At 48.1% G+C, this 17,407-nt stretch overlaps 1 protein-coding gene across 1 annotated transcript; it reads right to left on the reverse strand.

The window, feature by feature from the left end:
* Positions 1-4,802: 4,802 nt before the first annotated feature.
* On the reverse strand, positions 4,803-16,714 carry LOC129715618 (sperm acrosome membrane-associated protein 4-like). Its single transcript, XM_055665489.1, has 3 exons — positions 16,551-16,714; positions 8,444-8,548; positions 4,803-5,682 (listed from the first exon to the last, which is right to left on the reverse strand). Exons 1-3 carry the CDS (start codon positions 16,597-16,599, stop codon positions 5,486-5,488), a joined length of 351 nt encoding a protein of 116 aa, XP_055521464.1. The 5' UTR covers positions 16,600-16,714; the 3' UTR covers positions 4,803-5,485.
* Between the last annotated feature and the right edge of the window lie 693 nt (positions 16,715-17,407).

Consider the following 17,407-nt stretch of genomic DNA (forward strand, 5'->3'; position numbering starts at 1 on the left):
AATTACTGAAGGATTAGAGATTACAGTGCCTTGTGACAGCATATGTAAGCAAGGTCTATGACTATGTCAATAATATTAAACACTAGAAGCAGAAGTAATTAATAATGTATGACTGATGTATATGAAAAGTCTTTTTACTATAATATGTAACTATACTTTATAATATGTCTACTTCTAATAAATAAATAAATAAAATAATAATATTATACACCTTAGCCAGAGGCCCCCTAGATTTCGAGGTTCTTGACTTCAGCCTAGACCCTGGTTCGATCCTGACAGCAGGCGTTTGTCTATGCATTCTCCCGGTTGGAGTGTGGGAGGAAACCGAAGATTTCGGAGAAAACCCACGCAGGTCACCGCAGACGTGTAGGTTAATTGGCTTGGTATAAATGTAAATTGTAAATTGTCCCTAGTGTGTGTGTGCGCATGTAGGTTTGGGTTAATGTGCGGGGATCGCTGGTCGGCGTGGACACAGTGGGCTGCAAAGCCTGTTTCCGCAATGTATCCTCAAACTAATCTAGGGACAATTTACAATGTTCTTACAGACATGGATCTTATGGATTCTTATAGGGATTGGACAAGTTAGATGCAGCAAAAATGTTCCCCATATGGGGGGGGGGAGGGGGAGTCCAGAATCAGGGGGTCACACAGTTGGAAAATAAGGCGTAGGCCATATAGGACTGAGATGAGGAAAAACCCCTTCACTCGAAGAGAGTTGTGAGTCTGTGGAAATCTCTGCCACAGAAGGCAGTGGAGGCCGATTCACTGGATGTTTTCAAGGTAGACTCACCTTAATTCCCGGCAAAGAAGACAATTTTTTTTTTACCCTAAATTAAGGCTTGAATAATCACCAGTGTCCTGTAGGCCGCAGGCTAGGCTGTTCATAGGCTGATTATTGCAGGCGTGTCAAACTCATTTTATGTCACGGGCAAAATGCGACTTCACGTCCCAGTCTGGCATCGGAGAAATCATCCCTCAGGCCGGATGGGATCCGTAGCGGATCGGATGCAGCCCGCGACTTTGACAATGGAAATGGCCACCACCACATACTATCTAAATGGTGTCAAGTTTGGAAAAGGGGAAGTACAACGGGATCTGGGGGGTCCTTGTACATCTGTATATGAAAGTAAGCATGCAGGTACAGCAGGCAGCGAAGAAAGCAAATGGCATGTTGGCCTTTATAATAAGAGGAATCGAATATAGGAGCAAAGAGGTCCTTCTGCAGTTGTACAGGGCCCTAGTGAGACCACACCTGGAGTATTGTGTGCAGTTTTGGTCCGCTAATTTGAGGAAGGACATTCTTGCTATTGAGGGAGCCCAGCATAGGTTTACAAGGTTAATTCCCGGGATGGCGGGACTGTCATATGCTGAGAGAATTGGAGCGGCTGGGCTTGTACACTCTGGAGTTTAGAAGGATGAGAGGGCATCTCATTGAAACATATAAGATTGTTAAGGGTTTGGACACGCTAGAGGCAGGAAACATGTTCCTGATGTTGGGGGAGTCCAGAACCAGGGGCCACACAGTTTAAGAATAAGGGGTAAGCCATTTAGAACGGAGACGAGGAAACACTTTTTTCCCCACAGAGTGGTGAGCCTGTGGAATTCTCTGCTTCAGAGGGCGGTGGAGGCCAGTTCTGTGGATGCTTTCAAGAGAGAGCTAGATAGGGCTCTTAAATAGCGGAGTCAGGGGATATGGGGAGAAGGCAGGAACGGGGTACTGATTGGGGATGATCAGCCATGATCACATTGAATGGCGGTGCTGGCTCGAAGGGGCGAATGGCCTACTCCTGCACATATTGTCTATTGTCACCATGGCCAATGGAAATGGCTGCCACCACGGCGAATGTCTAATTTAGCGACACAAAATGGCGGCGCGCCTTCGACGCAGGTGCATCTTCATTCCCGGGAAATACGGTAGATTTATCTCTTGGGGTTAACAAAATCAAGGGATATGGGCAGAAAGGCAGGAACGGGGTACCGATTGGGGATGATCAGCCATGGTCATGTTGAACGGTGGTGCTGGCTCGAAGGGGCCGAATGGCCTACTGCCTCGCCTATTTCCTATGGAATGTCACAGATTCGACCAGCTCCTATGGTTCCTTCCTACAAAGATTCCGCAGATGCAGTTTGCAGCTGAGGAAAGGTGGGAATACCTGGCCGACAAGGGGGGGGGGGGGGGGGGGGAATTGGGGAGAGATCCCGACTAGAAGGCCAGAAACCGGGCAAGAACCATGATGGGAATGGCAAGCACGGAGGCTTGGACTGCCGAGGCCCCATTGCACGAATCCACATCGCAACACTGAATAATGGTGGTGTACGCAGCATGGAGATAAATGTCGGTGACCTCCTTCCCACAGTTTCTCGTCTTGGTGCAGCCAGAGGTGTATAACATTCCGAAACCTGGGAAAAAAAAGGGAAGAGAAGATAAATCAGCCACGGACCCACATAGAGAATTGTGAGTCTGTGGAATTCTCTGCCTCAGAGGGCGGTGGAGGCCTTTTCTCTGGATACTTTCAAGAGAGAGCTAGATAGGGCTCTTAAAGATAGCTGAGTCAGGGGATATGGGGAGAAGACAGGAACGGGGTACTGATTGGGGATGATCAGCCATGATCACATTGAATGGCGGTGCTGGCTCGAAGGGCCAAATGGCCTCCACCTGCACCTATTGTCTAGAGGTTTGTCCGTTTATTCTGAGGCACTAGACTCTCCCACTAGTGGAAACACCCTCTCCACATTCACTCCAACTTTAGTTGAGAGATACAGCATGGAAACAGGCCCTTCGGCCCACCGTGTCCACACCGACCAGTGATCCTCCGGACACTTACACTAGCCAACACACACTAGGGACAATTCACTATGATCCCAAGCCAATTAACCTACAAACCTGTACGTCTTTGGAGTGTGGGAGGAAACCCGAGATCCTGGAATAGACCCACGCAGGTCACGGGGCGAACGTACAAACTCTGTACAGACAGCACCCGCGGTCAGGATCGAACCTGGGCTTCCGGCGCTGTGAGGCAGCAACTCTACCGCTACGCCACCATGCAAGTAAGCAAGCCCACTCTGGAACAGGTTACAAGAGCAACTTGGTCAACACCTGCGGTCATTTGGGTGTCAGGGAGAGAAGGCGGGAGAATGGAGTTAAGAGGGAGAGAGATCAGCCATGAATGAATGGCGGAGGAGGCCTGATGGGCCGAATGGCCTAATTCTGCTCCTAATAACGTGAACATTTCACGGGGGAAGGAACAATGGGGAACTAGCGTGGGGGAAGGTGGGCAGGAGAACAATGGGGGACCTGGCGTTGGGGTACTTAGTCAGCGCCCTTTATGTAGCATTTATTTTGCATACCCTGGAACTTGTCACATCTCTATACTATTAAAAGTTTCATCTTGTATATATGTATGTATACGTGTGTGTGTGTCATCTGTGTCTTTCTACCTTCGCCAAAACGCCACGTGCTAGTGGAGGAATGTTCACACGTTATTAATCATATTACCCCCTTCGACAAAATAAACTGCTTCACTTCACATTACATGCTGTATGTCACAAGTTATAGCGTTTTAAATATAGCAAAACCAACTTTTCCAACGCTAAACTTCCTTCAACCCGCTTCGAGTGACGTTACACAGGGGCGAGTGGGCAGCCACCGGTGATGTCAGGGGGAGGGCTACATTTAAATTAACGTTCCGCTTTCACCAACCCGGGCTTCTACCCAAGACGCCCCGGCTGGGGTCCTCAGTGGGCGGCGCAACCAACGTTGCAGCGGCTACTGCAGTCCGTCTGTCTTTCTTTTATTTTTGTCCCGTTGAATGTATAGTTTGTTGTGGTTTTTATATTGTTTTTAGCTGTGTATATGTGGTGGGGGGGGGACTTTTAAATCTCTTCCCTGTACGGGGGAGCCGACCTTTCCCAGTCGGGTCTTTGTTGTCATTGGGGCCTAGCACCGTGGAGCGGCCTCAAACCGGAACGGCCTGGGGGCTCCAGTCGCGGAGCCTGCGGACTTACCATCGTGGAGCTGGCCGGCTTCGGAGCGTGGAGAGCTGTGGTGGTGCGCGGCTGCGACCCGACTCCGGAGCTGCAGGGCCCGGTGGACGGTGACATCGGGAGCTCGCGGGTCCCTGGTGGGAGACCGCTTTTCGGAGCTCCTGCATCGGCAACTTCTCCCGCCCGAGTTGCGGGGTTGAAAACGACCCGGAGCAGGGGTCTTACATCATCGATCGGCATGGCTTTAACGGCTGCCGGACTTACCATCATCCGCCGGGGGCTCCAACATTGAGACCCGGAGCGCGGCCTTGCATCGCCTGGCGTGGCCTTAACGGCCGCGGGACTTACCCTCGCCCGCCGGGGGTTTTAACAACCGGAGAAGAATGGAACACAGGGGAGAGACAAGACTTTGCCTTCCATCACAGTGAGGAGGAGATTCACTGTGATGGATGTTTGTGTAAATTGTGTGTCTTGGTTCTTTTCTTGTTGTATGACTGCAGAAACCAAATTTCGTTTGAACTTCATTTGAGGATCAAATGACAACAAATAAATTGTATATATATATATTGTTGTATACATTCCGCAGCCATCAAGGAGGCGCCGAGACCGTGGGCGGTGAAGGAGACATCGAGAGCGCAGGGGTGAGGCCTCGCCGTGATGGGCCCGCAGCAGCAGTCGGGGAAAGATACTGGGGAGGTGAGGGATTGATGGAGAGGGTAGTTGCCACATTTACACTCCCTCTCCCCTCCCTATGACAGACTAGATGGGCCGAATAGCTCGATTCCACTCCTCATACCCATAAACAACAGTCACCAGAATGAGGTTTGAGAACATTTTTTAATGCCGCAGTTATAAATTTACACAAAATCGTCGCAATTCATAACGTTCCCACAAGAATCTTACTTCAGATTTACCTCGTTATAAAATCAAACATCATTTTATCCCGGATTTCAGACACCCTCAGCTAAAGCAGTCTAATTCAGTATTAATGTACAGTGAAAAGCCTTGTTGTTGCGTGCTATCCAGTCAGCGCAAAGACAATACATGATTACAATCAAAACCGTCCACAGAGTACAAACAGGCAATGATAGCCCACTGCTATTACACATTCAAATCAGTTATTCAGCAGAGCAGGAGACAAAAAATTTTTTTTTTTTTTTTTTTTTTTAAAAAGCACTGCACAGGACAATACTTGTTCAACTGTGTCACAATGGAAGATATACAGCATGCAAAATAGGTGGCGAGTGTTCGCCTTTTTAATAAAAATATTCATGGTTACAGTGGGAGGAGGGGGAAAAAAAAAACCCCACAAAAAACACAAATTCACAAAAACCGGCCAACTATTTGTCAAATAAAAGCAGAGTTTAAAAAGCATCCGATTTTTTTTTGCGTGGCACTATTTTGGAGGCAAAACCTGGGCTTCAGAGTACAGATTTCTTCAGCAGATAGCAAAACAGAAGTGGGGAGGTGGGGGAGGGGGGAAATTGGGGAGAGATCCCGACTAGAAGGCCAGAAACCGGGCAAGAACCAGGATGGGAATGGCAAGCATGGAGGCTTGGACTGCCGAGGCCCCGTTGCACAGATCCACATTGCAACACTGAGTAGCTGTGGTGTAGGAAATGGTGAGATAGCTTTCGGTGGCCACCTTCCCACAGTTTTCATTCTTGGTGCAGCCGGAGGTGAATATGTTTATAAAACCTGGGGGGAAAAAAAGAAAACAAAAAAGGGAAGAGAAGATAAATCAGCTACGGACCCACACAGAGAGTTGTGAGTCTGTGGAATTCTCTGCCTCAGAGGACGGTGGAGGCCTGAGAGATACAGCATGGAAACAGGCCCTTTGGCCCACCGTGTCCACGCCGACCAGTGATCCTCCAGACACTTACACTAGCCAACACACACTAGGGACAATTCACAATGATACCAAGCCAATTAACCTACAAACCTGTACGTCTTTGGAGTGTGGGAGGAAACCCGAGATCCTGGAATAGACCCACGCAGGTCACGGGGCGAACGTACAAACTCTGTACAGACAGCACCCGCGGTCAGGATGGAACCTGGGCCCCCGGCGCTGTGAGGCAGCAACTCTACTGCTGCGCCACCATGCAAGTAAGCAAGCCCACTCTGGAACAGGTTACAAGAGCAACTTGGTCAACACCTGCGGTCATTTGGGTGTCAGGGAGAGAAGGCGGGAGAATGGAGTTAAGAGGGAGAGAGATCAGCCATGATTGAATGGCGGAGGAGGCCTGATGGGCCGAATGGCCTAATTCTGCTCCTAATAACGTGAACATTTCATGGGGGAAGGAACAATGGGGAACTAGCGTGGGGGAAGGTGGGCAGGAGAACAATGGGGGACCTGGCGTTGGGGTACTTAGTCAGCGCCCTATATGTAGCATCTATTTGCATACCCTGGAACTTGTCACATCTCTATACTATTAAAAGTTTCATCATGTAAGTATGTATGTATATGCGTGTGTCGTCTGTGTCTATCTAACTTCGCCAAAACGCCACGTGGTAGTGGAGGAATGTTCACACGTTATTAATCATATTACCCCCTTCAACAAAATAAACTGCTTCACTTCACATTACATGCTGTATGTCACTATTTATAACCATATAACCATATAACAATTACAGCACGGAAACAGGCCATCTCGGCCCTACAAGTCCATGCCGAACAAATTTTTTCCCCTTAGTCCCACCTGCCTGCACTCGTACCATAACCCTCCATTCCCTTCTCATCCATATGCCTATCCAATTTATTTTTAAATGATACTAATGAACCTGCCTCCACCACTTCCACTGGGAGCTCATTCCACACCGCCACCACTCTCTGCGTAAAGAAGTTCCCCCTCATATTACCCCTAAACTTCTGTCCCTTAATTCTGAAGTCATGTCCTCTTGTTTGAATCTTCCCTATTCTCAAAGGGAAAAGCTTGTCCACATCAACTCTGTCTATCCCTCTCATCATTTTAAAGACCTCTATCAGGTCCCCCCTTAACCTTCTGCGCTCCAGAGAATAAAGACCTAACTTATTCAACCTATCTCTGTAACTTAGTTGTTGAAACCCAGGCAACATTGTAGTAAATCTCCTCTGTACTCTCTCTATTTTGTTGACATCCTTCCTATAACTGGGCGACCAAAATTGTACACCATACTCCAGATTTGGTCTCACCAATGCCTTGTACAATTTTAACATTACATCCCAGCTTCTATACTCAATGCTCTGATTTATAAAGGCTAGCATACCAAAAGCTTTCTTTACCACCCTATCTATATGAGATTCCACCTTCAAGGAACTATGCACGGTTATACCCAGATCCCTCTGTTCAACTGTATTCTTCAATTCCCTACCATTTACCATGTACGTCCTATTTTGATTTGTCCTGCCAAGGTGTAGCACCTCACATTTATCAGCATTAAACTCCATCTGCCATCTTTCAGCCCATTTTTCCAAATGGCCTAAATCACTCTGTAGACTTTGGAAATCCTCTTCATTATCCACAACACCCCCTATCTTGGTATCATCTGCATACTTACTAATCCAATTTACCACACCTTCATCCAGATCATTGATGTACATGACAAACAACAAAGGACCCAACACAGATCCCTGAGGCACCCCACTAGTCACCTGCCTCCAACCCGATAAACAGCCATCCACCATTACCCTCTGGCTTCTCCCATTCAGCCACTGTTGAATCCATCTTGCTAATCCTGCATTTATACCCAACAGTTGAACCTTCTTAACCAACCTTCCATGAGGAACCTTGTCGAAGGCCTTACTAAAGTCCATATAGACAACATCCACTGCTTTACCCTCGTCAATTTCCCTAGTAACCTCTTCAAAAAATTCAAGAAGATTAGTCAAACATGACCTTCCAGGCATTATAGCGTTTTAAATAGAGCAAAACCAACTTTTCCAACGCCAAACTTCCTTCAACCTGCGGGGAAAGGAAAGAGGGATTGGGGCGGGGAGGAGGAGATGGGAAAGACTCTGGGGAGGTGACGGGGAGTGGATTGATGGAGAGGGGGAAGGGAGGTAAGTTGCCACATTCACACTCCGTCTCTCGCCCCCTCCCTCTGTACCCTCCCTCCCCCTCTCTACCGTCACTCCCTCCCTCTCTACCTTCCCTCCCACTATACCCCCTACCCCTGCACCCCCCCCCCCCTCCCTCTCTGGAGATTGAAGAGGGAGGGTGAGGAGGAGTGAGTGCTGGGGGATGAAGGGAAATGAGCCACGCCTGTGCAGTTGGGGGCTATGTGTGAGTGGTGGAATAATGATGAGTTGGGGGCTATGTGTGTGGTAGAATGAGTTGGGGGCTATGTGTGAGTGGTGGAATATTGCATTGGGGGAGCAGACCCAAGACCCGGGTCTGCACTTTATCTAGTGTTGCAATAAAGTATTCAATATAAAGTATTCAATTAGTTCCAACATGGAGCTCAAAGAAGGTGGTTTTACCTGCAGTGAAGTTCCTGGAGAAACACGACTCATTAACAGCACAGGTAGCCGTGGTGATACATAGTGAAGAAGTCAAGCCACATTGAAAGCATTCCAGGCCGGTGCCTAAAGACACAAGAAAATAAGCAAGATTCAACAGCAAGAAAGAAATCAAAAGAATTGAAGAGTTCGTACTCCTCAAACTGCGGAGCATCCTGGACAATACAGCTCACCCCCCTATGTGACACACTGGTCAACCTGAGGAGCACCTTCAGCAACAGACTGGTTCCACCAAGATGCTGCACAGAACGCCACAGGAGATCCTTCTTCCCCGTGGCTATTAAACTGTACAACTCCTCCCCCTTCTGTCATGGGGTCGATTGAGACAGACTCCCACCCCCCCCCCCCCCCCCCCCCCTCTGATTAATTTCCCTCCTGGGGTAAATAAAAGTTCTATCATATCATAATTAACAGACAGGAAGACTCCAGTTCAGCTTCGACACGAGACGCTGGAGTAATTACATTTTATCTCTGTTTGCTTTGATATCATCTTCTCCCAGCTAACAATGATCTGTTCTATATATTCCTTGATCTCAATCCCCTTTGTCCTGTTTTCACACCCTGCACTTCCTTATCAGTATCTCCCTCTCCCCTGACATCAGTCTGAAGAAGGGTCTGGACCCAAAGTGTCACCCATTCCTTTTCCACAGAGATGCTGCCTGTCCCGCTGAGTTACTCCAGCATTTTAGGCAATAGACTGGTGCGTGTGGCATCATTAGAATACTCAGCGGTGCACGGCAGGACGTTGATGCACTGTGACGTGACCATGCATCACCACACGATACACGCGAGACGTCGGGACGCCAGCGTACGATGCAAATGCGTCAGCGTGCGTACCCAATACGAAGGCGTGTGTACACAATGTGTCACGCAGGTGGCGTGCGAGGATTCCGTTCCGGTGCTAAATCCTGTAGCGCCACGCGATACCGCACACCACCGCATGCAATTGCACGCCTCACCATGCGTGACACATGCGCACCCCGCGCGTAGACCTAATTTACATATAACGCGCAAATGAGGCTCAAATGACGTCCATGTGGGACAGGCCCTTCAGTGGCAGAATATACAAGCCCGTCTGGAGCCGTTCTAAACATGCACGCAAGGTGGACTCCGCACTGAACACTGGCCGCAGGATCACCACAGGATGCCCTATTCCGACAAAGATTGCACATCCATACGAGCTGGCAGGCGTCGATGAACCATCTCGTAGTAGAATGCCCCAATGCTGACACAGACCCGTCACCCAACATGCCAAAAATGCTGCAGAAACTCAGAGGGTGAGGCAGCATCGATGGAGCGAAGGAATAGGCGACTTTTCGGGTCGAGACCCTTCCTCACTACTTTGAAGAAGTTCTCCTCCTCTCTCCGAAAAATCGCCACCCGAAACGTCATCTATTCCCTCGTTCCACAGACGCTGCCTCACTTGCCGAGTTTCTCCAGCATTTATGTCTAACTTCGATTTCTCCAGCATCTGCAGTTCCTTCTCAACCGACACGCCAAGAAATGCTTGAAGAGCTGGAACAGCTTCACGGAACTTGAGCCAACCATGCCGGGCACCATAATGCCCCTGTCCCACTTACGAAACCTGAACGGAAACCTCTGGAGACTTTGCGCCACACCCAAGGTTTCCGTGCGGTTCCCAGAGGTTTTTAAATCAGTCTCCCCACCTGCTTCCACTACCTGCAACCTCCTGCAACCTCCGGGAACCGTGCGGAAACCTTGGGTGGGGCGCAAAGTCTCCAGAGGTTTCTGTTTAGGTTTCCTAAGTGGGACAGGGGCATAACCAAACACCAGACAGCACCAGGACACCACCTGCCTTAAGGCGCTGTCCCACTGTACGAGCTAATTCAAGAGCTCTCCCGAGTTTCCCCTGATTCGAACTCGGAGGCTTACGGTAATGGCCGCTCGTAGGTACTGGGGGCGCTCGTGAACATTTTTCAACATGTTGAAAAATCTTCACGAGATTACCGCGTTTCCCCGAGTACCTGCCGTTAGCGTTGCGAGCCGCTAAGTGCCAAATGAGCTCGTACAGTGGGACAGGCCCCTTTATGCTACCCGACAAGCCTGACCTGTCTCTGCACTCGAGTGGGACATTGCGGACTCTGCCTGAAGAAGTGGGGACCTATCGGACTCTGACAGTGCAACTGTGGAGACAATGGCCCACCTACTGACCTGTGGCAGAGAGACACGCACTGCGGACCAATGATCTCCGCAGAGGCACAGATACGGCACTGGCCGTGGCAAACGATGGCAAAACTTCGTCTGACACAAACGAGCAAAAAGCAGAAGCGCCAAGTTGGGAAAAGGGGAAGTACAACGGGTTCTGGGGGTCCTTGTACATCAGCCTATGAAAGTAAGCATGCAGGTACAGCAGGCAGTGAAGAAAGCGAATGGCATGTTGGCCTTTATAGCAAGAGGAATCGAGTATAGCAGCAAAGAGGTCCTTCTGCAGTTGTACAGGGCCCTAGTGAGACCACACCTGGAGTATTGTGGGCAGTTTTGGTCCCCTAATTTGAGGAAGGACATTCTTGCTATTGAGGGAGCCCAGCGTAGGTTCACCAGGTTAATTCCAGGGATGGCGGGACTGTCATATGCTGAGAGAATGGAGCAGCTGAGCTTGTACACTCTGGAGTTTAGAAGGATGAGAGGGCCACGGTAGAGGCAAGAAACATGTTCCCGATGTTGGGGAAGACTAGAACCAGGGGCCACACAGTTGAAGAATAAGGAGTAAGCCATTTAGAACGGAGACGAGGAAACACTTTTTCGCACAGAGAGTGGCAAGTCTGTGGAATTCTCTGCCTCAGAGGGCGGTGGAGGCCGGTTCTCTGGATACTTTCAAGAGAGAGTTAGATAGGGCTCTTAAAGATAGCGGAGTCAGGGGATATGGGGAGAAGGCAGGAACGGGGTACTGATTGGGGATGATCAGGCATGATCACATTGAATGGCGGTGCTGGCTCAAAGGGCTGAATGGCCTACTCCTGCACCTAGTGTCTATTGAATTAGCTCATTAAAGCCTTGCCAGTTCTTTCCAGAATTTCCATCCAATTCCAACTGGGAACCACCCATCTACAAGTCCCATCGCTCCAATAACTTTCCCCAAAACCATATGTACCGTCTCAGTCTATCAACTCTCACAGGAACCTCACCACCTCCTGTTAATCTTCCGGCCATTAGCTTCCATCACAGTTTTGAAACAATTCTTTAAGTATTAGGCTTTAGGAGACACAACCTATAAACATGCCTTTCCAGGTGAGGCAGAGGTTTACCTGCACCTCCTCCAACCTCATCTACTGCATCCACTGCTCTAGGTGTCGGCTGCGCTACATCGGTGAGACCAAGCGCAGGCTTGGCGATCGCTTCACCCAACACCTCCGCTCAGTTCACAATAACCAACCTGATCTCCCGGTGGCTCAGCAATTCAACTCCCCCTCCCATTCCCAATCCGACCTTTCTGTCCTGGGCCTCCTCCATGGCCAGAGTGAGTCCCACCGTAAATTGGAGGAGCAGCACCTCATATTCCGCTTGGGCAGTTTACACCCCAGCGGTATAAACATTGACTTCTCCAATACCACATCCGTTGTTTAAGATGTGGACTCTTATACATAGGCGAGACCGAACGCAGACTAGTATACACACCCAAGCCAATTAACCTACAAGCCTGTACGTCTTTGGGGTGTGGCAGGAAACTGAAGATCTCAGAGGAAAAAAAGTTTTATTCTACTGTATATGTTGTTTTAAAAATGAGTCATAGAGTGATGCAGCGTGGAAACAGGCCCTTCGGCCCAACTTGCCCACACCGGCCAACATGTCCCAGCTAGTCCCACCTGCCTGCCTTTGGTCCATATCCCTCCAAACCTGTACTACCTGTCTAACTATTTCTTAAACATTGGGATAGTCCCAGCCTCAACTACCTCCTCCGGCAGCTTGTTCCATACACCCACCGCCCTCTGTGAGAAAAAGTTACCCTACAGATTCCCATTAAATCTGTTCCCCTTCACCTTAAACCTGTGTCCTCTGGTCCTCGATTCACCTACTCTGGGCAACAGATTCTGTGCATCCACCCGATCTATTCTTCTCATGATTTTATACATAAAGTGGGCCTCATTTGGTGACGGGGAGAAGGCGGATGAGAGGGAAAGAGAGATCAGCCATGATTGAATGGTGTAGACTTGATGCGCCGAATGGCCCAATTCTGCCCCCATCACTTCTGAAGAGCTCAAGACAAGGGAGCAGAATCAGGCCATTCAGCCCACCGTGTCTGATCTAACATTCAATCAAGGCTGATCCATCTTTCCCTTACTAATTGGGAACGTGATATTCCAGGTCGGGACTATCACCTATCGATGTTCATATCCATAGATCAAGCATATCCATGTCCTCTGGAGATGCTGCTTGACCCACCATTACTCCAGCACTTTGCGCATTTTTATTTGTAAACCAGCACCTGCAGTTCCCCCTCTCAACCCCATTCTCCATTCTAACTTTTGACGCCCTTCCTAATCAAGAATCTGTCAATTTCCGCTTTTAAAACCCAATGCCACTGCCGTCTGTGGCAATGAATTTCACAAGATTCACCACCCTCTGGCTAAAGAAATTCCTCCGAATCTCTATCCTAAAGGTACTTCCTTTGATTCTGAGGTATTAGCGTAGAGATACTAATTGTTATTTCTTTTAGTTCATTCTTTAAAAAAAAACTATACCGGGGACGTTTTGGTCTCCCAATTTGAGGAAGGACATTCTTGCCATCGAGGGAGTGGAGGGAGTGCAGCGTAGGTTCACCAGGCTAATTCCTGGGATGGCGGGATTGTCATATGATGAAAGAGTGGGTGGACTGGGCTTGTATTCACAAGGATGAGAAGGGATCATATAGAACCAAAAAAAAATCTTAAGGGATTGGACAGGCTAGATGTAGGAAAAATGTTTCCAATATTGGGGGGGGGGGGGGGGGGGGTCCAGAACAAGGGGGTCACAGTTTAAGAATAAGGGGAAAGACGCCCATTTAGGACTGAGATGAGGAAAAACATTTTCACCCAGAGACCCATTCAATATGGTTATGGCTGACCTTCCAAAATCAGTACCACATTCCTGCTTTCTCCCCATATCCCTTTAGTCCCAACTCTCCCTTGAATACATCCAGTGAATTGGCCTCCACTGCCTTCTGTGGCAAAGAATTCCACAGATTCACAATTCTCTGGTTGAAAAAAAGTTTTCCCTCATCTCAGTCCAAAACGGCCTGCCCCTTATTCTTAAACTGTGTGACCCCCCTGGTTCTGGACTCCCCCAACATGGGGAACATTTTTCCTGCATCTAGCCTGTCCAATCCATTAATGGGCCCGTCCCACTTAGGCAACTTTTTTGGCAACTGCCAGCACCCGTCACAGCTCGCCGAAGATTTTCGACACGTTGCAAACCCAGCGGCAACCAGAACAAGGCACGACTATTTGGGCGACTACTCACGACCATACAGGCTTCACCCCGCGACATGGTCGCCTGTATGGTCGTGAGTCGTCTCCTCAGTCGCCCAAAGAGTTGTAGCGTCTTTCGGGTCCCCACTGGATTTTCAACACGTTGACATTTTTCGGCGAGCTGCAACGACCTACGACGGGTGCAGACAGTCGCCGAAAAAGTCGCACGAGTGGGACAGGCCCACGAGAATTTTACATGTTTCTGTAAGATCCCCTCCTCATCTTTTCTAAATTCCAGTGAATACAAGCCGGATCCACCCATTCTTTCATCACATGTCAATCCCCGGCAGGGCGTGGCAGTCCATAGTGAATGACTCATTGATCACAGCTCAGCAGCAGAGGGGCCCCAAGATTGAAGGTTGCTGCAGCAGTTTGCATAACCTGTGCCTGGAGGGGGAGGGGGGGGGGGTGCAGGGAGGGAGAGAGGAACTAAATGGTGAACACAATCGGGGGGGGGGGGGGGGGGGGTGGGGGGGGGGAGGGAGATGGAGGGGGAGGGGAAGGAAAGTAAATGGTGAACACAATCGGGAGGGTGGGGGGGGGGGGGGGGGGGAAGGGGTAAATCAGTGAATACAGGCAAGGGGAAGAAGGTGTGGGGTTGCCGATAGGCAGATAGACAAAGGCGAGAGACAAGAGCATGAGGTACGCAACAGACGGTTTTGAGTTTGGCAAATTGTGAAGCAGGAGGAAGGAATGGAGGCGAGAGCTGAGTGCAAGTCTGGGCAGGGCACCAGCGGAAAGGGAGGGGGAAGGAAGAAGGAGGAAGGGCAATTCTCCACACAATTGAAGAAATCAATGCTTTTACCAACCAGCTGTAAAAAACTTAAGCGATGATTTGCATCCAAGTTGGGTAAACAGATATCAAAGTGGCCCCACCCAAGACCTCGTCTGTCTAGTCTCTCCACAGATACGAGGCACAAAAAGCTGGAGAAACTCAGCGGGTCAGGCAGCATCTCCGGAGAGATGGAATAGATGACGTTTCGGGTGGAGACCCATCTTCAGACTGAAGGGTCTCGACCCAAAACGTCACCTATTCCTTCGCTCCACAGATGCTGCCTCACCCGCAGTTTCCCCAGCATTTTTGTCTACCTTCGATTTTTTTTCCAGCATCTGCAGTTCTTTCTTAAACATACTTAATCATTTAACACACTTTTAGATCATGCTGCCTTCAAAATCAGAAACATATGTTTTTTTTCCCCTTGTTTTCAAAGGACAGCATCATATAACATAGAAAAATAGGTTCAGGAGCTGGCCCTCAATATCACTGTATGTACCACTGTTTGTAGCACATTTAAGAATAAGGGGCAAGCCATTTAGAACGGAGACGAGGAAACACCTTTTCACACAGAGAGTTGTGAGTCTGTGGAATTCTCTGCCTCAGAGGCCGGTTGAGGCACGTTCTCTGGATGCCTTCAAGAGAGAGTTAGATAGGGCTCTTAAAGATAGCGGAGCCAGGGGATATGGGGAGAAGGCAGGAACGGGGAACTGATTGTGGATGATCAGCCATGACCACGGTGCTGTATCGAAGGGCCGAATGGCCAACTCCTGCACCTATTGTCTATTGGTAGTACCTGCACTAATGTAAAGCACTTTGGTCAACGAGACTTGGTTTTAACTGTGCTATAGAATTAAAATTGACTCGACTTGAATATGATCTTGGCTGATCATCCCAAATCAGTACCCCATTCCTGCTTTTTACCCCCATATCCCTTGATTCCTTTAGCCCCAAGTGTGAAAGATACAATTTCTAGATGCACTGGAGCATCCTCGGTGATAAGCGACGGTAAATCCAACTCTCTCTTGAAAATGGGTCTCGCCCATTTTTCTCCACTTCAATTTTTTTTCAGCATCTGCAGTTCTTTCTTCAACGCTACATCTGTAAGGCTGTTGAAAAATACTGGGCAATTTCCCCCCTCCCCCACCTCCCCGAACCTCCCCCACCCTCCCCGCAAATGCCCCCTCTCCACCCCGGCACGCAAGGGGCAAGGAGGGGAAGACACACCCGCGCACTTGGTCTGCAGGTTCGAGTCCCGCCCTGCCTCTGGGCAAAGAAGTTAAAAACAACTCATAAAAACAAAACCTCATGATCGCTCGCAGACATCTGGAATAGCAGATTTGCAATTTATTTAAATAAATTGGGTTTAAAACGTAATTTATTAAACAAGCCGGAGCGATGGGAATGTGTTATAGTTAAACTTTAAACCCATTAAAAAAAAAAAAAAGTTTTTCAAAGCAAGAAGTTGGAAAACTTATCAAACAAAGTTGAACTTTATCCACCAATTTGTGTTTTTAAACCGTTCATTGAATTCCCAGATCTAGCTGTTGGCAGAGTCGACTAAAAATAACACTTTTAATTAGATCCCAGCTCCTGCTAAACGCAATTTGTCACGGGAAGCTTCTACAGCGATTAACATATTGAGAACTCGCTACTTTAGGCTTTGCCCACTAAAAAATGTTTTTACAAAAAAAACGTTTAAATGAAACAAACACAAACAAGTCGTCTCTCTACAAAGATGCGTGGAGTTTAAACTACAGAGTGAAAACTCTAATTGAAAAAAATATTCTATATATATATATATATATATTTTATTAAAAACACTTACCCAGGGCGAAGGAATAGGCAAGAAGCACTGTGAGACATAAGAGCTTCATTTTTGGCTGAGAATAAGGATTAGTAGTGTCGAGAATATTTTAGTCTCCAGAAAGTGGCCGTCAGCTCGTTTCTCCCCCTCACCAGTCACTGTTCCGTTTGTGCTGAGTCGATGACTTTTATACTGGGCTGTTAACCCTTTCCATTCTGTCCCGGTCACACCCAAGTGAGTGGGGTGAGGGGAGGGGGAGCTCTCCTAAAGCCTGTATGTTATCATTTTTTATTATGTTATATTCATTATATTATAATATCTGATATAATATATTGTACAATATATAACATTAAATAAAATCATCTAGAAACATAGAAAATCTTTATCTAATATCTAATAATATTTTAAATATTTAAAAATATTTATTTATAAATATCTAATTTTATATTAAATGTTATATCATATCATATATTTATGTGTAGGAAGGAACTGCAGATGCTGGTTTAAACCAAAGATAGACACAAAGTGCTGGAGTAATTCAGCGAATCAGGCAGCATCTCTGGAGAGAACGAATGGGTGACGCTTCGGGTCGAGACCCTGATGTCAGAGGAGAGAGAGAGAGAGATACAAAGATAAGGAAGTGCAAGGTGTGAAAACAGGGCATCAAAGGTGATTGAGATCAAGGAACATGTGGAATAGATTGGGAGAAGGACAACAGACCAAACGGAGCTAAAATGTAGTTGGAGCCAGTCAGACTGGCCGGAGAACTGGGAAGGGGAGGGGAAGGAGGGAGAAAGCAGGGACTACCTGAAATTGGAGAAGTCAATGTTCATACCGCTGGGGTGTAAACTACCCAAACGAAATATGAGGAGCTGCTC

Source organism: Leucoraja erinacea, unplaced genomic scaffold, assembly GCF_028641065.1.
Source record: "Leucoraja erinacea ecotype New England unplaced genomic scaffold, Leri_hhj_1 Leri_127S, whole genome shotgun sequence".
Lineage (NCBI taxonomy): Eukaryota > Metazoa > Chordata > Chondrichthyes > Rajiformes > Rajidae > Leucoraja > Leucoraja erinaceus.